The sequence below is a fragment of the Cyberlindnera jadinii genome (assembly GCF_001661405.1).
Source record: "Cyberlindnera jadinii NRRL Y-1542 unplaced genomic scaffold CYBJAscaffold_12, whole genome shotgun sequence".
Classification (NCBI taxonomy): domain Eukaryota; kingdom Fungi; phylum Ascomycota; class Saccharomycetes; order Phaffomycetales; family Wickerhamomycetaceae; genus Williopsis; species Williopsis jadinii.
In genome coordinates this window covers 212,823-237,919 of record NW_017963663.1, presented here as the reverse complement: position 1 = coordinate 237,919, position 25,097 = coordinate 212,823, and the positions used below count along the sequence as shown (strand labels likewise).

Here is a 25,097-nt window from a genome sequence, read left to right as displayed (position 1 = left end):
AAATGCCCATACTTTCAGTACGGTGCACACTCCACTGGCCATCGCCAGGAAGCTGCCATGGCGATGCGCGAGATCGCTCCTCGCGGGACGGTTACCCTACCGTGGCTTATGTAAGCACCTGGCGGCCCGCGCAGGGAGAAAAGCGCTGCAGCAAAATTGACGAGGTTTCCTCCCCCCAAAGGCCCCCCTCGCCAACCAGGGGGACACAGTAGAATCACCACAAGTGAGAAAGGGCTCGCTAGAGGAACGCAATTGAGTGCATTTTGGAGAGTGCGAGAGCGTGAGAGCGAACAGTTGAAAGAGCGAACGGGTTTTATACAGGATGTCCGGGTCTGTTGCACATTATCTACTGCTGTCTCTGCCATCGAAGAGTGCACCTGAGTCCTATCCTTCACAGTCTGTTGAGGAATGGTTGGAGAGGAGTTTGATTGGCGGGAAGGCTGTTGTGAACAAGATTGAGATTCCAAGCTTCAAGATCGGTACTTTGGACTCGTTGGTGCTGCAGAGTGAGGAGCTGCAGAAGATTGACGAACAGCTGGGCCATGCCGTGACCAAAGTGCTGGAGGTTCTGACTAGTCTGTACGACAACAACCAGCCGCTTGTCAATGCCTCGAAGAAGGTGGATGACAAGTGGGTTTCCGATTACGTCGAGCACTTCAAATGGAAGAGCTCGAAGTTTAGAGTGGACAAGTCGCTGAAGGAGCTGATCTCCGCCATATCAGAAGAGGCGTTCCAACTGGATACGGACGTTAGAAACGCATACGCAAACTACACAACAGCCAAGTCCAACCTCGCCGCTGCCGAGAGGAAACAAACCGGTGACTTATCAGTGAGATCGCTCCACGACATCGTGTCACCTTCTGATTTCGTGCTCGACTCTGAACATCTGCAGACTCTGCTAGTTGCCGTGCCAAAGAACTTACACTCTGAGTTTCTAAACACGTACGAGACGTTGACACCAATGGTTGTTCCAAGAAGTGCGAAGCTCATCAAGGAGGACTCTGAGTTCCAACTGTACAGCGTTATCCTGTTTAAGAAGTACATTGCCGACTACACACAGGCGTTGCGTGAGGCCAAGTTCGTTCCTAGGGACTTTGTCTACTCTGAAGAGCTGCTGAACGAGATGAGAAAGGAGCACGAGGTTGCAGCACAGACCGAGAACAGATTGAAAGGAGAGCTGATTAGACTAGCCAGAGCTGCGTATTCCGATATCACTTCCAATTGGTTCCACTTGAAGTCCATCAGGGTCTTTGTTGAATCGGTATTGAGATACGGGCTGCCACCAGACTTTGTCACAAGCATCATCAAGATCCCTAATCTCAAGGCTGTTGACCAGGCAAAGAAGGAGCTGGTCCATGAGTTTGGGTACCTCGGTGGGAATGCATTCAGTGTGGATAAGAAGGGTAAGGTGCAAAAGGACAACTCATTGAATGAGTACTCCAACCTTGTTGACACAGAGTACGAACCTTTTGTTGTGTATGATGTTGAGATCAAATAGAGCCCGTTATAACAGTATGACCGTGGTGATGGTTATATCAATGTTGTAACGTTATAATATAATTGTTATAACTTTATAATATAATTGTTATAATTGTGATAATTGTGATAATTGTTATAATATAACTATTATAACGTCATAATATAATCGTACAGCTGTATACATTCCCGCCTGCAAATTTCCCACTGCACGCTAACATTGAACACGCAACATGTTTACAGCAACTCGCAACCACCACGAAACGAAGATATCGGATGACTGACAGTGGCTTCTCTACATCTCATGCAACTGCTCGTGAGCGGATGACATCGTCTCCTTCATCGTCATCGCTTAGACGTCAGTCGTCGTTATCATCACTGTCACCCACCGCAGCATTAGCGACGGCCTCCTCCCGCAGAAGATCAAAGGTGTCAATCTCGAATACGCCACCAGGCCTGTCAAAGATGGTAGGAACCCCTTCAAAGAGGCTGAGCTACATGTCGCCCTCATCTGCGAAGACTCCCTTGAAAAGCCCGTTGAAAAGCCCGGTGAAGGATACCTCGAGGAATAGAGACTCCATAAAGGTCATTGCAAGGTTCAGGCCAGAAGCGGAGAATGAGAAGAGCCACGGGTCGCAGACGTGCCATGTTGTGATGGATCAGTACACTACAAGGTTCAAAGATGAAGAGTATCAGTTCGATAGGGTGTTTGATTCAGACAGCTCTCAGAAGGAAGTGTTTGACTTTTCAGTATCACAGACCGTTGATGATCTGTTCGATGGTTATAACGGTACCGTGCTGGTCTATGGACAAACTGGGTCCGGTAAGACATACACAATGATGGGACCTAGCATCGATGACGAGGAGTCAAAGGGGATAATACCCAGAATTGCAGATGCCATATTTGAGAGAATCTCACAGGCGACAGACGAAACGGAATGTACGCTGAGTGCTTCATACATGGAGATCTACATGGAGCAGATTAGGGACTTGTTATCGGGTCCAAGTTCTAAGCAGCTAACAATTCATGAAGATGGACTGAATGGCGTTCATGTAAGGAACTTGAACAGACAGTACTTGGGCTCTAATGAGGATCTGTATAGGTTGCTACAAAGAGGCTCAGAGCTGCGTGCCGTCGCAAGCACAGAGATGAACGTTGAGAGTTCAAGATCTCATGCCATATTACAGATTGACCTCACACAGGAGAGCTTGCAAGACGGCATAAAAAGATCCAAGCTGTTCTTGGTCGATTTAGCTGGAAGTGAAAAGGTTGGAAAGACCGGTGCCTCTGGCCAAACTCTTGAAGAAGCAAAGAAGATCAACAGCTCTTTGTCATCTTTAGGTAACGTTATCAGTGCTTTGACGGACTCGAAATCTTCACATATCCCATACAGAGACTCCAAGCTGACTAGAATATTGCAAGAGTCATTAGGTGGTAATTCAAAGACAAGCTTGATCATAAACTGTTCGCCGTCGAGCTATAACGAATCAGAGACCATTTCAACATTGAGATTCGGCTCAAGGGCAAAGAAGATCAAGAACAAGGCACATGTTAATGCAGAGCCAAGCCAATTGGATATGATGAGACAGATTGAACACCTAACGAGGTTGAACCAAGACCATGAGTTGAAACTCAAGGAGATGAGCATAGAGCTTGATCTTTGGAGAACTGGCGTGAATAAATTAACACAGCCCGAGCCTGTCTCAAAGGAACCAGCAGTTGATGAAGTATCGTCGGCTATGATTCATAAAGTTGAATATTTGGAGAACAGACTTAGGGAATTGACTGCAATGTTGGGCAAATGCCCGTCCTTCGCTACTCCCCCAAGTGATACTTCACTCGTTAAACAATTGGAGGATTCCCAAACTATGAACAATGTTCTGCTGTCAGATTTAGAAAGCAAGTGTCTGCTGATTGTTGATCTTCAAACAAAGTTGGACTCTGCAATTGAAGCATCAAAAAAAGCCACCACTGATGATGATCATTTAAAGGCATTGGACCAAACATTGGAACAGTTCACCTCAAAGATCAACAATCTGGAACAACAGAATCACCAATTTGTCAAGGAAATTCAAGGGCTACGCTCAATTTCCCAAACGAGAGCTGACCGTATCAAGGCATTGGAGAAGCTGTTGGAAGGCTCACGTCATGATGATTCCCATGGGTTTGATTACAAGTTCTTTTCATTACGTGAACGTCTCTCCTCCGTCAGGACGGTTGTTCCTAATCCCCCCAGTGTTCATAGTGCTGATAACAATGTGTGCCATAGTGTATATGGTGATTTTGGCGATAAGGAAGGAACCGGAGGCTGCCTTGGGGATCTTAAGCCTTTCCATACTGATGTTGTGAGAGATCATGATGAAATCAGAGGATGGAGGAGGACTAGCACGAGTTCGGGACCTGTGAGAAGCCGAAGCACTACGAGTTCTAGAAGCGCGAGTGTAACCAGTGGTGGATTTGCAAGAATGGGGCTTCTGCTGAATGTCGTGAAGCCTACTGCTAAAGTTGATGAAGAATAAGCACAGACCATGCCAATGCACTGTATAATGGCTGGTGTATGTATATAGATTTATAATAATTAATGCATAACAACAGTGACCTATGTTAATCGCTGTTTTCGAATGCAACTTCACCATTTTTAAGAGCCAGTACTGTTCTAACGTCTGTTGTATATCTCATGGCCCTCAACAAGGGTATCAAGTTCAACAGGTCTGTATCTGTAGCATCGTTGATCCAGCCTTCCACTGTAACTGCGTTACTCTCATGCCATGCGTAGCTGATTGGAGAGTTATCCACAATGATCACGTGATTCAGGTTCTTGTCCACCGATGTCAGATCCTTTATATAACCTTGGCCTTCTCTCAGTGTACAGTGGTTTCTATAGAATCGGTGTGTGAAGTACTTCCTCTCTGATTCCAGCCAGTCAATGACCGGATCAGCATACTCCTTCACGCTCGCGGTGAATATCACCAAGTTGAACCATTTGGACACCTGCTTGAGGAAATGGTCGCAGTAGGGACGCTTGTGTACCGAGTAGAGCGTTGCAACGTTATCGTTCAGCTTGATCTCGATCATATGTCCATTGGACATTCTGGCTCCACGGGACAGGGAGTGCACCAGCGTTTCATCCAGGTCCAAAACCAGCGTCTTGCGGGCATTCGAATTCACCAGTGCCTGTGGGAACACAGTCTTAGGGAACGCCAGGTGTCTTGATCTCGACCCGATGATCTGTGAGGAGAGAGGCGACGTTGGAGATTTGAGATCTACGGATGTTGTCCTGTCCGTGGTTTCATCCAGCTCCAATATTGTGGAGTTTGAAACCACCGGCAGGGTGGAGTCTGTATCAGTTTTCATGTTTTGTATGTCGTCAGTGTCGTTATCGTTCAAGTTATCGTCGTCGTCTTCCTCCTCCTCCTCATCGTCGTCCCGTGTTGCTGTCCCCACTGCTCCGTGTTGTGCCTTCGCTTCATCGGCCGGGCCCCGGCTTCGCTCAATGAGACTCAAAGGGAACGTGACGATAAACCAGCAAAACAACAGCGGCCTCACTATGAGAACGTTCGGCAGGAAGAGCAGTACGCCAATCACATACGTGGCCATTGATCTCGGTGGCTCCTGTGCGGCCTGTGCTGAGGTATCGACGGTAGGCTGATCCTGTCCCTCCTGTGCGTCTGTGTCATGTTGGGGGCCCTTGGTGCCGGCTTCAAGAGGTGTGAGGGCATCATCAACCTTATGGGCAATGTAGGATATCGAATTCATTGCTTCAACGGAGGCCCAGACCCTTCTGCTTGGTCAGACTGTCCTTTGGTGGTTTGGTGATGAGAGAGATATGTCCTGTCCCAATTGAGTCCGGTGGTTTGGGTAAAGAGGTGGACAGAGAGGAAATGTCCGCGTAGCGGGAGGAAAACCGAGCCCAAGAAAGCAAGAATTTACAGAGGAAAAACAAGCCAAAAAAAAAAAGTTGGGACGAGACGCATAGGGCAGGGAAAGGGAGGAAAAACCGTTGGGGACATTTTGAGACTTAGCAAATCCCAAGAGACATTCGAATAACGACAGTTGAACTATTGTTAAGTCAGAAAGAAACAGCGATAAAGAGGAGAGTCCATTGTGTATTGAACTAGGGACAACCGATGAAGTTTTGATAGAATTAATGCCCGCTTGCTTGTCCCTTATCTGGGAATAAGTTTCTGTCCAATTTTGACAGCAACTGGGCTGTAACCCCCCCTCCTCCTCAAATCAAAGACAGAGACAAAAAACAGGCATACTCGCGGACAAATTTTGGAGACGTCAACAAAAGACATATGAAAAGAGTCCTCGGTTTGTCCCTCGTTGAGACTTTTTTTGCGCAAGCCGGGACTCCTCTTATGGTACGCGCAGCACTTTTGTGGGGAAAGTGCGCAAAAAACCTCAGTTGGATTACCTTTGTGTCACTGAAAAGTCCCATTTCCACATACATTGTTTTAGCCGAGGACACCGTCAGAGAGACTGATTAAACCCATCACCAAGACACCAGAAACCCCGTTCAGAATGTCCTAAGCTTCCAGCGTATTCGTGATGCATTTTTTATTATATAAGGAGTAACGTCCTCAGTGTCACAGTTTGTCTGGCAGATTGGACAACCACGTCGAGGTAAGAAAACAGAAAGTGTGCGCATCATGAAATTGAACGTCAATGGGAAGGTTGCTGTCATCACCGGTGGCTCTAGAGGGCTCGGTCTGAACTGTGCTGAGGTGTTAGTGAAGAATGGTGCGAAATCTGTCTACATCACGTCGAGAAAGCAACAAGCCGTGAATGAATCAGTGGAGTTTTTGAAAGGCGTTGCTAAGCAGTACAACCCTTCGTGCAAAGTTGTGGGTATCGCCTCTGACGTTTCGAACGGTGAAGGTGTGAAGAAGTTTGCCCAACAGGTTGCCTCTCAGGAGGATAAAGTTGACATTCTGATTGCCAACGCGGGTGCCTCCTGGGGTGCGCCTCTGATGAAGCACCCTGAATCGGCCTTTGATAAAGTGATGGACTTGAACGTGAAGGGCGTATTCTTGACAATCCAAGCGTTTTATCCGCTGTTGAAGAAAGCTGGTACCGTTGACTACTCCTCGAGAGTACTGATTATGGGATCAATCACCGGAATCAAGCCAGACGCAATGGATGGTGGCACCTATGGCTACACCGCTTCCAAGGCCGGTGTAATGCACCTCGGTAAATGCCTTGCCTTGGAATTGGGACCTCAGAACATCAACGTCAACCTACTGGCACCTGGGTTCTTCCCGACGAAGATGTCCAACGGGCTGCTGGAGAAGATTGGCGACACATTTGTACAGAACAACCCGAAGAAGAGACTCGGTAGACAGGAAGACATCGAGAGCGTCGTCCTGTTCTTCTGCGCGAAGGAGTCGGACTATATCAACGGGGCAGTGATTCCAATCGATGGAGGAGCACACGTGGGAGATGCTCCAAAGTCTTCAAAACTGTAGCTATCATCCTTTCAATAAACGACTTGGTTGTAAGTGTTGATGTCTGTAGCCCCGGTAACGTTGTGGTGAGGTTGTGGCGCAGAGGTAGACATTGGTAGAGGCAGCATTTGTCTCGAACTTAGTACCTGGACAAAATTTTATAGGAAGCGATGAGATGAGGTGGTATCAGATGTAGTAAGCGGTACGGAGACAATAATGTTGAGACTTGGTGGAAGGACCGTGTTGAGGTCTCACATACGAAGAGCTCTTCCCTTTGTTATTGCCCAACGTGCTGCCCGTACAAGGCCGCAGCTCAACAGGCAACCACGGCCAACGGCTGGAGACGGTGAGCATGTTGACGAACTGAGGATTAAACCTCTGGGGGATTTGGATAAGGCCTTGGAGTCGCTCAACGACCAAGAGGTCACTGCAGTTGACGTTGACCCTTCTATTGTGCTGTTGGAGAACTTGAACTTGTCAAGGCCTGGAACTAAGACTGATAAGAGATACAGGAAACAGAAGGCACTGTTGAGTACTTTGACGACAGAGGCTGAGAAGACCCAGTCATTGTTCAAGTTCTTTTTAAAGGAAGCGTACGAAGAGATTGTGCACTATCCTAATAGAGATGAGCTGGAACCACTTGATGACTCGAAGATCAAGACTAAGGACATTGAGCGTGGGTTGGAATATGAAATCAAGCAGAGAACATTGGATCACTGGAACGTTGGCAACGTTAGATATAGAAGGTTCGAAGTGTTGATAACTGTCTTGGAAAACCTATACAAGGCACCTGATGGCTGTACCATACTCTCAGTTGAAGATATGGCCCAATGCTTTGAAATGGCTCAGTACGTTGCGGACCACGAGCTGAGGCTAAGAGCCAGGTTTCTATCAGGGTCACTGGTCTACAAGCTGAAAAGAGTCGAATTCGATGCGATAAACGAGTACCAATATATCGAATCACTGATGTACTATGGGAATCATCATGAAGCGCAGACGATATTGGCCAAAAATTGTGAGAAGATTGGACAAAGATGGTGGTACGAATTGATGGTTATAAACTACATCGACTTGAGGAATTTTAACGAAGCAGAAGCGGTGGTACGACTCATCGAGACAAAATATTCACCATTTATGGACGAAAGGGTATACGTCCATTTCATCAATGGCTATATCGTGGCAGGTAATGTTGAAAGGGTTCGTTACTGGACCAGTAAACTTCAACAAGTTGTGAAGGCTTTGGGATTTAGACGGTTTGAAAGAGAAGACCCGGGGTTAGGTGCTGCTGAAGAAGATATCACAGAGTACTTGAACATTGTTGATCCTCCCTCGAGGGAGACCTTCCTAGGCGTCATATCCTCGTATCTGGGAGCTGATGATCATGGCAGCTTGAAAAGTTTGAAGCAAGAAACCCCAAAGATTATGGACTTTTACCTTGAACAAGAATCAACCTCGCCTGACGACTTGAAACATCTCTTACTAAACTTCAAATTTGAATACAAGACAAAGATCCAGCCAATGGTTTCTAAGTTGTCAGATTCGCAAGCAGAGAAGCAGATAAATAGCTTCTTTGATCAGTATAGGAAAACACATGAAGTTGAAGCCAAGCAAGGTGATATCCTCGATGAATTCTTCAACTCTTTAAGCCAAGTTGGTGGTTTTGCCAGGATTATCGATGAGTTCAAAGCTCTTACAGAGCAGCAACAGAGACTTACACAGAGAAACATGTACAGATTGCTAACTGCATTGGTCAACGCTGGTAAATTAGAACAGGGACTCAAAGTGTTGGACGATTTGGAGAATTCGTACAGAGATGTATCGATAACACCAGATCTCGTCAAAGATTTGGTTATACCTCCTGTTGCTCCGCATCACTATATACCATTCATCAGATACTACGGACGTACAGGGAACGTGGATCAAATGATTCATATCATCGATAGATTTACCGATCTACTTGGACACTATAACCCGTTGATCCTTACTCAAATCCTGGGTAGCTTGGATCGTAATAGGCAATACCAATTGGCAATGAAATTCATCCATTCTATTGTTCTCGAAGATATACACAAGGAGGACTTGGAGTATTCTGACTTTACAAAACTATACTCTGCTATCTGGCAATGTCTACGGCACGTAATGGCGACAAATAGTGGTCGTCGTCATGGCATCGACTTGCCAGACTTAAGAGTGTTATTCATGAAGATGATTCATGACAACGTGGTTCCTTCTCCTGATGACTATACGACAATCATAAAGACATTCACTTTGGAGCACGATCTATGTGGTTTGGCTTGTGTTCTGCAATACATGGGTCTTGTTCATAGATGTACGCCCACACCACAGTGCTTGAAATGGATTGAAAAGATTTACAAGGACAAGGCGAGTATCGAGATATCTGAGCTTAAGAGAAGCTCACTGTACGATGATGCTTTGAAGAGGTTACAATCTGAAAGGCTTGCACAGCATAGTTTAGATCCATTTTCACCAGAGAGAGAAGCGTTGGAAGAACAGAAAATTGTTGAACAGATGCGTGAATCCTTGAAGCCAGATGAACAGACAAAACCTCTACAAAACTTGGAACATGAACTACTATGGCGAATTGCATTTGCAAAGGTGATTGAAGTCATAAAGAGCCAACCAAACTATCATCCTCGCATGCTTGACAATGCACATACGGAATTTGAGTTGGTTGAACAGATAGACACCCTGTTGGGGTCTTTGGAGCATAGTCATTGAACCTTGGTTCGATGAAACTTTGGTTCAAGTTGAATAAAATGAGTTAGCTTGTATATATTGATCTACTTAATGAAGTTATGAAACTACGTTTGTTTATTAGTATATATGTAATAAGAGGTCCAGCCTATCCCATCGCATGTCCACAATATTTACACCCATTCAATGGTTCCGATATCAAAAGTGTCACTTACAACTCGTCAAAATTCATCTCCACTCTGCGCTCTTGAACCTTCTGCATCATCTCATCCATGGTGACTTGTTCATTAAAGACTGAGATAACGTTACTGTTGAATTGTGGTACTGGTGTATTCCCACTTCTTGACGGTGGCCCAGTAACTTGATCAGTCTCGAGGTTGAACAACTTTGGAGTGGCAGAGTTCTGTGTACTGCTGGTATCCTTACTGTTACCATTCAGCCTTCTAACTTGGGATTCGTTTATAACTATATCACTGGGGTAGTGTAAGGGGGAACGTGATGGCACTTTGGCTTTGTTCAAGATGCTGCCATTATTCCCAACTTTCGACTTTTCATTGTTAAGAGACATCGGTGCTGTTGTTCCAAAACCAAATGTCCCAGCACCTCCAATCGCCGTGAACTGTTAAACCAACCTTTGAGTCAGCGAGTGAGTAAAGAAAGAGGCTTTTGGTGTGGAAAAGGCCCCAAGGTTCAATCATAAGACGGTGCTATAACCGGCTGAATTAGAAGCCAAACAAAGGCTGGCCGGCTTTCGAGGCTCCGGAGTTATGCGCGCGCACCATAGGCTATTAGCCCGGCCAGATACGGAGATTTTCTTTGCAGCCCGAGCCAACAAGCGGTTAAATTAGAGAACGCGCACGCGTGCATAATGAGTTTATCCGGTCCTATATATAATATGTAATATTATATTACATATTGCGTTTATTACATCTTTATACGGAGTGGTTGTCATAGTAGTCCACTCTTCTTCAAATTCTGCTGAGCAATCATATCAGTCGTGGCAGTCAGAACAAACCTCATACTCTGAGTATCCGTGGCACAAGTTCTGTGTATATAGAGCTGTTTCTTCGTTCTGTTCAGAGATGAAAATATGTCTTCAAAGTACTTCAGCCCAGCATTAACGTCACCTGGTTTCCCGTTGTAGTCCGGAAAATAGTTCTTTATTGGCGACTTCTTCAGTTTCTGTTCAAAAAGATCGACCTTGTTGACAAACAATATGAAGGGAACGTTGTGAAACCATCTACTATTGCACAGTGAGTCGAACAGCATGATGGCCTCATGCATTCTGTTAACACGCTCATCCTCAAAGAGCATCTGATCATATTCAGAGACTGCGAGGACAAAAAGAACAGCAGTGATTCCTTGGAAACAGTGAATCCATTTTCTTCTCTCGGAACGTTGTCCTCCTGCGTCCAGCACTTTGAACTTTGCTGACCCAATGTTGAAATTGGTTTCAGTGATACCTGTGGTCTTTATACGGCCTTTTAAGATGTCTTCGTCTGTGCAGAGATAGTTTGCGTCTGCAAACTTGTGAATGTTGTCAAAATAGTATGAAACGCTGCCTTCCAATTGGAATTCATTGGACCTGTTGAAACACTGTTTTATACCCATATCGTTTTTCCACAGTTGAGAAATAGCCTCTGCGATTTGCTCCTTTGTTAAGGAGGTCTTACCACCGCTAAGCACTGTGCTATTCACTGCAGAAACTCCTGGATGCACACTTGATCCGTTTAAAGTGTCGTTTAACTCATCTATACTCAACCCTTGCTGTTCACTATCGTTATTCTCCAACTGTGAATTTGATGGAGTTGCATCCCACACTGCACCTGTGCGACCAGTGCTCTGTACACGTCTCTTGGTCTCACTACGTGCGCTGTACTTGATTGCATAGTCCTTAAGGAAACTGTTACCTCCGGCAATCCCAGTGTCAACTTGCTGAAGAGTGTTCACCCTAAGTATCGACTGTTTATAAGGCATAAGTGGGCTTCCTGGTTGATCTGAATTCAAAGGAATCTGCAGCTTTCGAGCCTGTACAATCAATACTCTCATGCTCTGTAGCGAATCTGCCCAGATGACTTGAGTATACTGCTTTCTCTCCTGATGTGTAAACCCATTCTGGTGAAGCACTTTCATCTGCTTCAACACTGTGGACTTACCTGATTCACCTGCACCCAGTAAGAGCAACTTCACTTCGTTGTTTTCCCTAGTCTTCTCCATTTGAAGACGCTTCTCAATGACAGCATTCATATTCTTTGATTGAAGAAAGGGGTCGGCCTCTTCAGGAGACTCGCTACTGGCTGTGCATCCCATTGCCAAAGCTTGATGAATAAATCTGAAGATAGTTCTCTCTCCTCAGGGCTAAGTTGAGTGGCTCTAAATCGTAAAGAACCCAAGCAAATAGGAAGAAACTAATGCTCAGAATTAGGGCTTTTGCTCGGTAGGAAATTCAGGAATATATATTGGACTGAATGGCTCGTTTCCTCAATGAATTGGGAAATTCCCACCTTGATCAATGTGGTTTCATGTTATAAAGGAGAGCCTCAAAAAGTTGCGTCAACTCACAGAAATTGTACGCGGACTCTGCAGAGGTGATTACAATGTTGAGGAGCAAAATCAATCAAAGGAGATCAACACAGTTGTCACTGTTCGTATATTAGGGGAAGAACAAAAGGAATAAAGAAGCAAGCTTATTCTTCATTTGTGAATGATGCTCAAGGGAAGAACCTCAAGAGATCCCGAGTTGTTTGCGGGCTTTGGTAACTGAGACTTTGGTAAAAGAGGATACGTTATGTCATTATCGTCATCTGAATAGTTGTAGTCCAACAAGACATCTGGATATCCATAGGTTTGGTCTAAGGTGTATTGAGGTGTACAAGTTGAAGCTCTGTTACTGTGTTGATTGGAACGTAGCACTGTGCTATTGGTTTTTGTCGTGACTTTCACTGAAGCATTCAAGGATTTTGAGCGAGTTGGTAACAATGTTGTTGTGGGCTGCTCATTGAGGTCAAGGAGGTCTGTATCAAGGATAACGTTTTCATCATTCATTACTATTTGCTGGCAGTCGTACTCACGGTCATAATGATGTTTTGACTGTGTGAAATCCAGAACTAGTGGTTGGAATGAGGCAGTCGGAGTATCTGGCTTTGATCCAGTGGATAACAAAGCTGCATACAAAGAGATATCATTCATCACAACCTTCCAGGGCTGTGTGCCAACCTTGTGCTGTTTCTTATCACACAGGGAACACGAACATCTCACGTCGTTTGTATGATCTCTGGCTAGACCAATTAGTGACTGCACGGGGTTTTGACGTTTTCTAGCATATGATGAAGCTCTGTTCTCCTGTGCCGGGCTCTTTATCCTTTCCTTTGGAGATGATGTTTCCACATCAGGGAGGTGTGACTCTGTGATGATCTCAATTCTACCTTCTGGATCAAAGCTTGAAGAGGTCATCTTCCCAGAACAGTCAATGTGAGAATTCGAGCTTGCTTGATGTCCACGATGAAGCCAGTTCATAAAGCGGTGAAACTTGGAAGGTTGCTTTGGCTGTTGTGATTCACCAATATAGTGGACACCACTCTTCAGTAACTGCTCTTCCAAGGTTCCAATGTTCTCGTTATTGTTTGATGGTATGAGGGAGCAAACCTGAAGACAAGATTCCAAATGCTGGTTGTATATGATCTGATGTGGATTGGAGTGACAAGGGCATTGGCATTCATCCCTTTTCTTCTGTAGCGACACCTCAGAGCTCTGTCTTCTAAGGTCTCCTATGATGTACTTCATGGTGTCAACAACGCCTCGCGTAATAGAAAACGTTGCATCGCAGTCACCACTTGGTCGCATCACAGCAGCCTCTCCAATGCATGAAAACCCATCAAATGTCTCATCTATGGCTATTGACTTCAAGGAGTCGTTGCCGTTGTTCAGTGTTCTCAAAGTCATCAACGGTTTGGTTCTGTCACGGTCATGGACGACACTCTTGTTGTGTGAGGTCTTGTTCTTGTGATGATGAAACTCAATGAGCAATCTCTTTATCTTATACTTGAAATTGGATAACTCTTGACTGTAGTCCATGGCAGCCTCGTGTGTGATATTCTCTGAGTAAGTCAACGGAAAGCGAAAGAAAGATAGCTTTATTCCACGATTGTGGACATTTGTATGAAATAGGTTTTGTGTAAACACTGATGGAGATTGAAAGCGGTGAGAGTAATTATTTGTCACGTGATCAATGGCTGGCAATTACAGATTTCTAGAATGATTACATGTATACTGTACTTATTTGTTGGTGAATGAGTATAGTTGCAGATATAATGAGAAGAATTGGCAGCTTTTGGGGTCCTTAATATTGTGTTGCTCGCGTCTGCGTTGCTGGCCTACAGTGAGGATGCGGCCGTAAATCCATATTTGATAGGTTTCCCGGGCGTTTGTTAACAAAGAATGCCGGTGAATTGGTGTATGGTTGTGTTATTTGGTAGGTTCGGCCCCACTTTCTCATATTATTCACTGTGTTGTGAATAATAGTCCATCAATTATTAAATATATGTAAGAATTTAATGTTGTAGTTATGAATATTTTAATGACATCAGTTTTTCGGTGAAAATTTTAATATGATGGTAACTATCTAAAAAGCACTCTATCAATCATAAATATCCACCTTTATTTCAATAAATATCAGAATAATATACTCATATATACCTCTATCTAACATAACAACCATTATCACCCCAAAGACATTATCTATTTCCCATTAAAAGTGAGTATTCTCCTTGGTGTCATGTTTAACCCGGACACCACCCAATGTATGAGCTCTCACGTTTGGCTTCAACACCCACATGAGCCCCATTTTGTAAATGGAACATGGCTATTCGCAGAGTATTTGAGAGTTGTTGTATCGTGGAGATACAGTAAAGTCTGCAAATACTCACCTGTACGTCTTGTACATCATGTTCAGCTCTCGTGTATGATTTGAGTCACGTTTCAAATGTTTGCTTAAGATACAACCACTGTACTAGAGAGGTTGCAGATCATTCAAGTTGTTTCTTCTCATGCAGACGATCATCCCTGTTCCACCGTCAATGCAGGTTGCCATGAAGAACCTGGAATGCCATGATGTGCTATAGACATTGTGAGCTGCAGTCTGGGTTCTTGCTTCACAATAACTTTCCTCTCATGCTGAGGCAGCCAAAAGAGTATATAATGATAACCACAAAGCACAGCTTTTAGTGAATATCTCTTATAGTTGATCAGAGATGGACTAATATCGATAAAACTTTGAGAAGCACACCAGTGGAAGAGTTTAATATGACTCCAGAAAAAGAGTGCCTTGAGTGCAACTTCGCAAGCTTAACCATCCCGGATACTCGACTTGACTTTTCAATGTTCCCCGTAGAGATACAACTCAAGATATTCAAGCTGCTCGATTACGATAGCATTATGACGTTTATCATTTCTGGAGCTAAGTTTTCACCAGGGACGATCAAACACTACTATGCGTGCAATAGAGACATGGTCCACAATGATCTGCTGGCTGAAAGTACAAACATTGATGATGCAGATCCGATTCCAATGAAAGCGATGCTGAGCCTAGTCTTTATTCGTGATGCCCAAATGTGTAACATTGGACTCATGAGTGTTGTGACAAAACAGTGCTTCACCATCATGAAACTCAACGGTGACAACGACTTCACACAGTACTATGAACAAAACTGGGATTACAGCTCAGGATTCACCAGCCATATACCCTTCACAAAATGGAATCCTCTCTTGATGTTTGTTCTGGACGTACTAGGTCATCAATCAATTCTTGAACTAAACAACTATTCATTTCTGGATCTGAGAGACGTCACCATTCGTTCGAGGATTATTACCCTCTCCAATATACCAAAAATTCAATTTGTTGCTTGCACGTTACTCAAACCCACCTACTTCCAAGGACATGGAGTTAATTCCCTCTCAATGGACCACTGTGCACAGGAATTTTATGACTTTATTGACTTTTCGCAGTTGGAGTCAAGGAAAATGACCATCAGTGATAAGGTTGATTTGTTGAAGGGGAAACAGTTCAAAACAAGATGCTTGATTGTGGATGAGAATGGCCACGTGAGGCGAATGATGGACTGTCATTTTATGAACTTAGTCATTCTGTGGTACGTTACACCAAGCAAAGGATTAACATCCTTGACGAATATTCGATTACCTCAACTCGAAGAGTTTGGATTGAACATCCTAGGCCAGATCCCTCGTTTTAGAAATTTCAAAGCACCAAAGCTGACAAGAATGAGAATTGAAACGTCTGCAAACACACCAAGAGAGGTCTGTATGGGTAATCAGAACGATTATCTTTTCATGAAAACAGTTGAGCTCATGTCCATAAGCAATGTAATGGAACCATTGATTCAAGCACCATTGACTGCACTTGTTGAAGTTGAGGTAGTGGTTGGCACAAACTTCCCACAGGGCACCATCATCACGTTACCAAAACTGAAGAGGTTACGACTTCAAGCACAGGATGATATGACCATGCTGCCAATGTTTGCAGCCGATGCATTGACACAGTTCGAGCTGGAGCACAAAGAGGGAAGACCTTTAAATGATGAGGAAATGATCAACTTGGTTATTTCATTTCCAAGGCTCAAATACCTCACGATAAAAGAATTCAACATTCGACAGTACATAGACGTAAGAGAGATCTTGAGGAAAGTCCGACATCGATTGGTTTCACTCTCTTTGATGAACATACACATCGGCTTTTATGAGATGAAGTACCCTATAAGATTTGAAAGGTTGGAAACGTTGAACATTCAAAATATTGCAGAGATTCCACGACGTGTGCTTCCACTACAAATTGAAGCTCCAAACTTGAAAGAGATGGAATTGCACCTTCATTTACACGAAGTAACAGTCCCTCAATATCCAAGGCTCATGATGTCCTTAATCCGTTGTAAAAAGATGTACGGAGTCCTCCCAAGAATTGGGAGTCACATCTTGTATAAGTGTCCATTCTGCTGGCTCAGTTAGTGATCAAACAAGAGATAATCAAAACAAAAGAATGTACATGGAAAAAAGAAAGGTATTTGATAATTGTTTTTGTTTGTATTGGTTATGAAACAGACATCTCGGCTGTTAACTCTCTAAATGATTTCTCCACTAGGTCTTTAATCTCCTTATAGGAAACAATCAGACAGGTTTGTTCATCCGGTGGGATAAGTAAAAAGCGCTCTTCGATTCCAGCATCCAACTTGTTCAGGTTTGTCAAGATATGTGCCAAGTCCAAAATAGGCTTACCGTCAGAGTCCCTCTGATGGTACAAGTATTGATGAAACAACTTTATAGGATAGCGTTCCCCTGTTGGTCCCCAAATCTTGCTTGCCTGATATTCAGGTCTGTCAATGAGGAAGTCAATCTTCGCCATCAAACGAACAATTCTTGCATTTTCCAACTCACGACATAATTGTAACTCATAGAAATCGGCCGTGTGTTGAATACGATCCAATTCTTTGAAGACCTGATCACATATTATCTGTTGCAGACCCTTAATAGTATAAGGTTCACCTGAGGGAGGACGTAGAAGGTATTTCAAAGCCTTTCTAAATTCTTCATCGAGATCTGAACTCTCCAAGAGTTCCTCCGTTGAAAGAGTCTTGCCCTTTTTCTTCGAAACCATCTTTTGAGCTAACTTATCCATCAACTGTCCAAACTTCAGCAAGTCCACTTCTTTAAGCAAGGCCAATTTATCACCATCTATTGATTCGGAGTATTTCAATATATCAAACACTCCACAATCACTTAACCTCACACGATTTTTACTTGTAATGATGACTTTCCTCAGATGTAATGAAGATCTGACGAGTAAATCCCTTGAATGAATTTCAGATATTGCCGCCGATATTTGACACATGATACTCCACAAGATATCCATAGTTAAAATGTCCGGCTGTCCCATCTCAGTCATAAAATAAGTTTCATAGAGTGTCTTTGCCTCCGGATAAAAATCATAGACGATGATTAGCGAGTTGTCACCAAAAGCCCTCGTCGTGAATGCATCCACAACTTGTGCCACGTTAGAATGTCTGAGCTTTATCCATGAATGTACGGTGGATAAACTTCTATCCTTTTCCAAGTTGACATTTTCAATACGTCTCAGGGCATATGCCTTACCATCTGTGTTTGAAGTAGCCTTATAAATGACGTTTGGATAACCATACGCACTTTCAGAGTTCAATGTACTAGTCATAAGTGGAACCAAGTTGAAGTATACGCCCACTAATACCGGTAACGATGACTGTGGCATCGTTTGCAATATGGCATGGTTTTTCTTCGTCAGTGCCTCTCTCAGTTTGTTTGGTATAAACAAGGTCTCTGCATTTTGTTCATTAGGCTTCAGATGCAAGTGCAAATGTTTATTGGATGTTGGCGCATAGAGATGGTAGTTCAGGGGGTAATTCGACTGCTGTTGTGATTGGAACATAAAGTCTTGTTGTTGTGGTCCACCCATTGGAGGTATCTGTTGAAACGAATTCATCGTTGGTATATGGTCCATAGACTGATGATGGGAAGTATACGGGTTTAATTGACGCTCATAAGGTCTTTGAGGAGATACAGGCGATTCGAACGCAGGTACCGTTGGGTCAAATTTCGACTCCTGCTGCGCAGAAGGCACAAACGAAGGTATATCTGAGAAATTGGGGGAGCGAATCGATGAGAACTTCTCCATCGAAGGTTTTGAAGATGGCAGAAAGGCCTGTGATGCGGCAACGTTGAACCTTCTTTTGGAATCCACATTTGAAGCCGTGGAGTTCACCGATGCAATATCTGAAACGCTCAGCGCGCTTGTCTGTCTCGTCAAGTTGTCCATACTGGGTTGATCAGTAGCTTGTGAAGTCCTGTGGTTGAACAAATCCCCTCTATCTCTATAATCGCAATAGGATCAGCGTGGTTGTATAATTCAACACGGCGATGTCGGTTGGAGAGCAATAGGCGAGGGCTGCGTTTCATAGTGTTAGTTCTCTAGATCAAAGGACACACACACACACACACAAACACACAAGCGCTGTGTTACAGAAAACAAGACACTCAACGTGTATCAACGGTAAAGGGGTTCCTCACCTTTCCAGGCATCTCTCTCTCTCAATTCAGATATACAGCGGTGATGCCTAAACGTTGGGCGGGTAAAGGAAATAAGTAGGAAACCAACTCACGTACAATGGAAAATGTCAGTTATATGATAAGCGCCTTATCGAAACCAGCCCAAACAAGTCAAATGGTGAGCTTAGAATGTTAAGCGCCCTATTCAAACCAACCTCTTCTTACTCTTTTTAAAAGTTGTTGATTGTTTGTTTATCCTTCCTTCGTGTCTGTGTTGTCTTTTGTTTTGATTGTTGTTTTTTGTTGAGGAGGACAAAAAATCATACTAAATAGGAAATATACCAAAACAGTAAGGCCACGAGCACGGAAACAACTGGATCCGTAATATTTCCGTTTTGGGAATTTTTTTACTCAACTTTGTTTCCTTTTCGAGTCCGAGATGCCCCCACAGAGATTTCGTTTGCCTGGGCTGGCCCTGTTGGAAAATTCCTTTGTTTCGAATTGAGAGATCGCCATCTCCCTGTTTCTTTTCACAGTTTGTTGTGAATTCATACTGTTTAAGCGATAGGGATGCCAGTTATCATTGTGACAGGAGCATCAAGAGGTGAGTACTGAGACTTGGAGGGAGATGGCGATTTTGGTTGTGCTGCTTTTCGTTTGCGCTGCTTTTTGTTCGTGATGAGGTACTAATGCTGAGGTTGTAGGAATCGGTGCTTGCATAGCAGACATAGTTCTTGGGGATAAGGAATCGAGCATCGTTGCCGTTGCACGGTCTGAGGATGCGCTGAGAAACTTGAAGATCAAGTATGGGGAGGAAAGGGTAGCGACAGTACAGGGGGATCTTGCGGATGAAGTGGTTGTCAAACAGGTTGTGGAGTTATGCATCGGCAAATTTGGTCGTATAGATTCCATAGTTGCAAATGCTGGAATCCTCGAGCCCGTCCAAAGAGTGGAACTTGCGGACATCAAGGAATGGAAGCACCTCTTTGACGTCAACTTCTTCTCCATAGTTTCGCTGGTGGCACAATCCATACCTTATTTGAAGGAGTCCAAGGGAAACGTCATCATGGTGTCATCCGGTGCCTCTACAAAGGGCTACGTATGTGTGCCATTTCACAACGTGTTTGCACTACAAGTATACTAACAGGAAACTCAGTACGGATGGGGTGCGTACGCAGCCTCCAAGGCAGCAGTTAACCAATTTGCCATTCAATTGACTTCGGAGGAGCCAGAAATCTCCGCCGTGGCTATAGCACCTGGCGTTGTCGATACCCAGATGCAAGTGGAAATTAGGGATAAATGTGAGTTTGCCTGTTGTTCCACCGCTACCTCAACTGAATTCACACAGGGCATACTAACAAAATCACAATAGTTGGTGCCGACATGACCAAGGAGGCACACAAGAGATTCACAGATCTAAAGAGAAACCAGGAGTTGCTGGATCCCTCCGTCCCTGCAAGGATATACGCCAACATCGCCCTGAGAGGAATCGACAAGGAGATTAACGGCAAGTATTTGAGGTATAACGATCAATTGCTCGACAAATACACAAAGTGACGCTCAGACATCAACAGTTAGTCCATCGCTGAAGCAATCAAATAAACAATCATGACGAATCACAGCACATAGCCCTTAGTCCATAGCCATAGCTGTTCCCTGTAAACTTACATAAGCAGACCCGTAACCTCGGTGATTAGCGGACGTTCCCGAACCAACAATTGGGACCGGTTTCAGCCTTCGGTGCGTCCGCTGCCGTCCGTCAACCACTTTCTTCACCTTTTAGCACAAAGCATTTGCTGTACAACATCTCCTTCCTGTGAGCTCATACCCCAAGTTGATGATGAACAGAGTATTGCTCTCCAGTGCCAGACGTCTCAGTGCGAGACAGGCGTCTCCAATTGTGTCCAAGAGGCTGTTTTCGTCTTCTGTCTACCAATTCCAGGCCCAGAAGAAGGCCAATGACAAGAAGACATCGGACCAACAGCCAAAGGGCTCGTCCAATAGGGGCAAAGTGGCCGTGTTGCTCGGGTTGTTGGCCATTGGGTCCACTGTGCTGTCCTTGTCTTACCAGAAGAGTGCTCCTACAGAGCTCGTTGAGCCTGAGAAGAAGAAGACAAAGGCGTTCAAGGACGGTGAAGTCAACGTGATTTTTGTCCTTGGTGGACCAGGTTCCGGTAAGGGTACCCAGTGCAACAGGCTGGTTGAGCACCACAAGTTCGTTCACCTGAGTGCCGGAGATCTGCTGAGAGCAGAGCAGAACAGAGAGGGCTCCCAGTACGGAGAACTCATCTCCAAATGCATCAAGGACGGTGTGATCGTCCCACAAGAGGTCACCGTGGGCTTGTTGAAGAATGCCATGAAAGAGGCGTACGCCAACGGCAAGACGAGGTTCCTCATCGACGGCTTCCCGAGAAAAATGGACCAGGCCATCATCTTTGAGGATGAAATCGCCACCAGCTCCTTCACGATCTTCTTTGAATGCCCAGAACAAGTTATGCTGCAACGTTTGCTCGAAAGAGGAAAGACCTCAGGCAGATCAGACGACAACATCGAGTCCATCAAGAAGAGATTCAAGACCTTTATCGAGACAAGCTATCCGGTGGTTGAGTACTTCGACAAGCAGGGCAAAGTTGTCAAGTTGCAGTGTGACCATCCAGTCGAGGTTGTTTACTCCCAGGTTGAGAAGGCCATTGCCGACAAGATAGGCTCCTTCTAGCACCTGCCACAAGCTGTGACAACCTGCTCTAGAATAGAAACCACGCACTATGTCGGCTGAATGTATTAAATGTAGATTAATCTCCTTTCATCGACCTCTTTACCAATCACATGTTGATGTTTTGTAGGGCGCTTAGCCTTTGCTCAGCGATATATGTCTGGATGTTTCCTACTACAAAAGTAAACAAGAGACCGCTTTGGACGCACAGAACGGAAGGAGAGGCCAGAGGACAGGCTCAGTAGCAGTGGTTAGAGATGGGAAAGAAGAAGCCTAAGAAGACCGTTGTGCCCATTTACCTCAAATCGCCAGACGAGGTGCCGAAGCGAGAGGTTGAGTACAATGCTCAGACCCAAGTTCGTGATGCGTTCGACAACGATCTGGACTTCCTGCTGAACCATGATGACGAAGTTGTGGACGACGAGCCTAAGGTTGATGATGCTGAAGGGGTTGATGGTGCACCAAGTGGGCACCAGGATACGCAGAGGAAGAGCAAAGTTGGTAAGAAGCCCAGATCACAAGTTCGGCAAGAGATTTTGAACCTGGATTTCGACTTGGGCTTCAGCTCTGATGAAGATGGAGATGGAGATGAAGATCATCACCTTGAGGACAAGCCACCAGGAGGGAGAGGGAAGCCGAGCGCACAGTTTATGGAGAGCCTGTTACAACTCTCTGAGCAGCTTGACGATCTTACGTTACTGTCTTCAGATGAGTCCGTCAGCGACTACTTCCAATTGGAGAACGACAGCGACTCTGAAGATGGCCCACAGTTTGTTGTGAGCGATGAGGAGGAGCAGATCCAACTCGATGAAGAGTTCAACAACCCAGCTCATCTCTCCAAGAGATTTGAAGCATTGAATGTTGCGGGAAACCGTGATGGCAAGAAGGGGCAGAAGAAGAAGAAGATTCTATTCGATGAGGTTGGTTCTAACTGGGAGAAACTGCAGAAGAAGATGGCAGACAAACCGCAGGACAGGTCTAAGAGGAAGAAGCAGATGAATAAGCAGAGGCAGAAGGTATCTCAGGCGGAAAGTACTCAGCAGGATGCGGAAGAAGGCGTCACAGGGAAGAAGGGGAGTATCTCTAGAGCAAAGAAGGCAAAGGAGAGGGCAAAGCAGAAGGCAAAGGAGAGAGCAAGGGAGAAGGCAAAGGAGAAGCCAACTATACAGAACCAGAGGCCTGGACCACAGCCTCAGAGCACCAAACCAGCCGAGAATAAGAGTGCTAAACCAATGATGGACAAACAGGAGATTACACCAAGTGATTCAGCAGACCAATCAACTAAAAAGACCACCAAGCAGAGAGCACGAAGACCAAAGAAGCACCCTACCGCACTAAAGACTACCACAGATTAGTTCACTGGTTGAGAAGAAATATATCATTAGCAAAACACCCCCATCATGTAAACGACGTTCAAATTATATACGACTTAATCACTCTCAATATCCATTATTGCATCATCATCATCATCTTCATCACTAGAATCTGCACCGTTGATTAAATCAGTAGCAATTTGATCCACTGAATCGTTCAGCGTGTTGCTCTTTGAAACGTGCTTGGTTCTATTCATCAATGGGGTCTTTGTTGCACTGCTGAAAGTGAGAGCCTCTCTTGAGGTCTTTGCAAAGAACTCTTCCTGGCACTTGGAAGAGAGGTTCTCATCCAATGCTCTTTTCAACAAGTCATGGGCCACTGGATCATGGGTCCCTGTAGCCAACGAATAGTGAAGGTTTTGTATCGCCTTACCGGGGTCTCCCATTTTAAGGTAGACCAAACCAATAGCAGAATATACGTTCGGGTCCCTTTTAGAAACCCTTAAAACTTCCTCAAAGCACATCAATGCCTTTGAATAAAGGCCCATGCGACGATAGACATGGCCCAAGTTTGAATTTATCGAAATCCACGATTTAGAGTCTGAATCGATATCCCTAGAAACCTGTAATGCTTGGTTTAGATACGCCTCACTATTCGAAAGGTCACCCTTGTGATAATTCATAACGCCGATCTCGTTTAACAACAATGGATCCTTCGGACAGATCGAGAAGGATGACATCAAATACTCACTCGTAAGCGTCAAATTACCCATTTGAAGGTATTGCATTCCAAGGAACAAGTTCGGTAGATGAGAACCTGGGAAGAATCTAGATGCTGTGGAATAAGCAGCAATGGCCTGGTCATGTTCTCCTTCAGCAGCAAATGTATGTGCAAATCCAATCCATGCTTCTGAGAAGTTTGGATTCAAAGAAGAAGCTTTGGAGAAATATTTTCTCGCCTCAGGGATCTTGTTAATGGCAAGGTAATATATCCCCACAGCAAGCCATGAGATGGGCTTTTTTGGATAATGTTCAGCCAATTTATGAGAGATGAGGTAAAGCTTGTTCTTGGCCCTCAATTCGTGCAGAGATGCCAAATATATCGGCAACGTTGCAAAGTTCAACTCGTCCTCCTTGAGTACTTCTTCACAAAGTTCAAGACACTTCTGGAACTTGCACTGGACGTATAGCGTTTCAGCTCTACTGACAATGACGTCTGAGTTGTTTGTCATTGAATATTCCTCTTTCAAGATGAAATGTGCATTCTCCTGGTTCTTCTGGTTGATGTACTTGTTCAGCCTAGTGACGTACAACTGATGGATGAATTCGTCGTTATCTCCAAGCTCTGAGAAGTCTAACTGCATCAACAACTCCCACTCCTCTTGAGGCTTCAACATGTCATTCCTTACGAGCTCGTCAAACGCCTCGTAGCACTTCACATCCACCAAGATGGCTTCTGTATAGCACTCCTTGGCCCTTTCCAGGTTGTTCTGATTCGCGTAGATCTCTCCACGGATGAAGCACAACGAGGCCTCCCATTTGATGCCACCATCGGTATTCTGTGCCTTGTGCGACGCATTTCTAAAAGGGTTTGTTTCACCGACAATGTCCAGTGCTTCGTCCCACTGTTCCATCTTCATCAGACACAGCGCCGCCAAATAGCGGCACGAGACGCTCGTGGTGTCCAGCCTTTGCCTCGACAGTAGCTGACGCGCCCTGTAGTAATCGCCGTTGTTGTAGTAAACCTGAGCCAACCAGAAGGCATCATTCGGGTCATTGGTCAACGTCAACACCTTGTCGCCAATGTACTCCGCGGTCTTGTAATGGTGCTGCATCAGGGCGTCGTGGCGCCATAGACGCAATCTATCCGCAGCAGACACATCCGAGATGTTGCCAACGTTCCCAGGCGTCAGGTTGTAGCTCGAGTTGTGAAGGCTGCTCTGTTGGCTGATGTTGGCTTCCTTTGGCGTTGATCGTATGGTGTCGTGTGTTCTGTTGCCGATGAGCGGCGAGATGGCCAGCGTGGAGCTGTGCTGTGAGGGTGTCTCCATCTGTGAGCCGTGTGTAAGCGAGCGGTGAGAGGGAGTTTCTGCTTGATGCTACGCAGGTAAACAACAACAACAACATCAACAACAACATCAACGACATCAACATCAACACATCAAGCGCTGATGCGAAACCAAAACATTGCTTACATAAGCACCACGGCACTGATTACGTAACAAAACTCATCCCAATTCCGATGGCAAAACGTATATTTTTCCGATCCCGCGAACTCGTTTTGCACTTGTCGCCACGCCTATTTCCGGCGCCTTTACCGGTCCCGCTCAGTTTTTTTTTTCTTCTTT

At 44.9% G+C, this 25,097-nt stretch overlaps 13 protein-coding genes across 13 annotated transcripts; 8 read left to right on the top strand and 5 right to left on the bottom strand.

The window, feature by feature from the left end:
- The first annotated feature begins 90 nt into the window (after positions 1 to 90).
- On the top strand, positions 91 to 1,603 carry VMA5 (H(+)-transporting V1 sector ATPase subunit C). Its single transcript, XM_020213185.1, has one exon. It carries the CDS (start codon positions 323 to 325, stop codon positions 1,496 to 1,498), a length of 1,176 nt encoding a protein of 391 aa, XP_020069199.1. The 5' UTR covers positions 91 to 322; the 3' UTR covers positions 1,499 to 1,603.
- Positions 1,604 to 1,718: 115 nt separating this feature from the next.
- SMY1 (Smy1p) lies at positions 1,719 to 4,108 on the top strand. The gene has a single exon (XM_020215524.1). The coding sequence runs from the start codon at positions 1,753 to 1,755 to the stop codon at positions 3,994 to 3,996; it is 2,244 nt and encodes a 747-aa protein (XP_020069198.1). The 5' UTR covers positions 1,719 to 1,752; the 3' UTR covers positions 3,997 to 4,108.
- NEM1 (Nem1-Spo7 phosphatase catalytic subunit NEM1) lies at positions 4,097 to 4,675 on the bottom strand (the record flags this gene model as incomplete). The annotated part of the gene is made up of 1 exon (XM_020212229.1): positions 4,097 to 4,675. A coding segment is annotated over one exon (579 nt), but the record flags the coding sequence as incomplete, so codon positions are not given.
- A 1,454-nt stretch (positions 4,676 to 6,129) lies between these two features.
- Positions 6,130 to 6,945, top strand: CYBJADRAFT_174420 (NAD(P)-binding protein; the record flags this gene model as incomplete). The annotated part of the gene is made up of 1 exon (XM_020216578.1): positions 6,130 to 6,945. The coding sequence occupies one exon, from the start codon at positions 6,130 to 6,132 to the stop codon at positions 6,943 to 6,945; it is 816 nt and encodes a 271-aa protein (XP_020069196.1).
- A 183-nt stretch (positions 6,946 to 7,128) lies between these two features.
- SOV1 (Sov1p) lies at positions 7,129 to 9,750 on the top strand. The gene has a single exon (XM_020217398.1). The coding sequence runs from the start codon at positions 7,141 to 7,143 to the stop codon at positions 9,661 to 9,663; it is 2,523 nt and encodes an 840-aa protein (XP_020069195.1). The 5' UTR covers positions 7,129 to 7,140; the 3' UTR covers positions 9,664 to 9,750.
- Positions 9,751 to 10,555: 805 nt separating this feature from the next.
- On the bottom strand, positions 10,556 to 12,022 carry GPA1 (guanine nucleotide-binding protein subunit alpha). The gene has a single exon (XM_020215523.1). The coding sequence runs from the start codon at positions 11,947 to 11,949 to the stop codon at positions 10,588 to 10,590; it is 1,362 nt and encodes a 453-aa protein (XP_020069194.1). The 5' UTR covers positions 11,950 to 12,022; the 3' UTR covers positions 10,556 to 10,587.
- Positions 12,023 to 12,305: 283 nt separating this feature from the next.
- CYBJADRAFT_168830 (uncharacterized protein) lies at positions 12,306 to 13,915 on the bottom strand. The gene has a single exon (XM_020215522.1). The coding sequence runs from the start codon at positions 13,711 to 13,713 to the stop codon at positions 12,334 to 12,336; it is 1,380 nt and encodes a 459-aa protein (XP_020069193.1). The 5' UTR covers positions 13,714 to 13,915; the 3' UTR covers positions 12,306 to 12,333.
- Positions 13,916 to 14,940: 1,025 nt separating this feature from the next.
- CYBJADRAFT_174415 (uncharacterized protein) lies at positions 14,941 to 16,656 on the top strand (the record flags this gene model as incomplete). The annotated part of the gene is made up of 1 exon (XM_020216577.1): positions 14,941 to 16,656. One exon carries the CDS (start codon positions 14,941 to 14,943, stop codon positions 16,654 to 16,656), a length of 1,716 nt encoding a protein of 571 aa, XP_020069192.1.
- An 82-nt stretch (positions 16,657 to 16,738) lies between these two features.
- On the bottom strand, positions 16,739 to 18,562 carry PAN3 (PAN-complex poly(A)-binding subunit PAN3; the record flags this gene model as incomplete). The annotated part of the gene is made up of 1 exon (XM_020212897.1): positions 16,739 to 18,562. A coding segment is annotated over one exon (1,824 nt), but the record flags the coding sequence as incomplete, so codon positions are not given.
- Positions 18,563 to 19,293: 731 nt separating this feature from the next.
- CYBJADRAFT_153659 (SDR family oxidoreductase) lies at positions 19,294 to 20,353 on the top strand (the record flags this gene model as incomplete). Its single annotated transcript, XM_020213415.1, has 4 exons — positions 19,294 to 19,327; positions 19,428 to 19,822; positions 19,880 to 20,024; positions 20,096 to 20,353. 4 exons carry the CDS (start codon positions 19,294 to 19,296, stop codon positions 20,278 to 20,280), a joined length of 759 nt encoding a protein of 252 aa, XP_020069190.1. The 3' UTR covers positions 20,281 to 20,353.
- A 17-nt stretch (positions 20,354 to 20,370) lies between these two features.
- Positions 20,371 to 21,562, top strand: CYBJADRAFT_23299 (bifunctional uridylate/adenylate kinase). The gene has a single exon (XM_020217591.1). The coding sequence runs from the start codon at positions 20,561 to 20,563 to the stop codon at positions 21,437 to 21,439; it is 879 nt and encodes a 292-aa protein (XP_020069189.1). The 5' UTR covers positions 20,371 to 20,560; the 3' UTR covers positions 21,440 to 21,562.
- A 131-nt stretch (positions 21,563 to 21,693) lies between these two features.
- CYBJADRAFT_163729 (uncharacterized protein) lies at positions 21,694 to 22,791 on the top strand (the record flags this gene model as incomplete). The annotated part of the gene is made up of 1 exon (XM_020213794.1): positions 21,694 to 22,791. The coding sequence occupies one exon, from the start codon at positions 21,694 to 21,696 to the stop codon at positions 22,789 to 22,791; it is 1,098 nt and encodes a 365-aa protein (XP_020069188.1).
- Positions 22,585 to 24,892, bottom strand: CDC16 (anaphase promoting complex subunit CDC16). Its single transcript, XM_020215521.1, has one exon. The coding sequence runs from the start codon at positions 24,798 to 24,800 to the stop codon at positions 22,866 to 22,868; it is 1,935 nt and encodes a 644-aa protein (XP_020069187.1). The 5' UTR covers positions 24,801 to 24,892; the 3' UTR covers positions 22,585 to 22,865.
- Between the last annotated feature and the right edge of the window lie 205 nt (positions 24,893 to 25,097).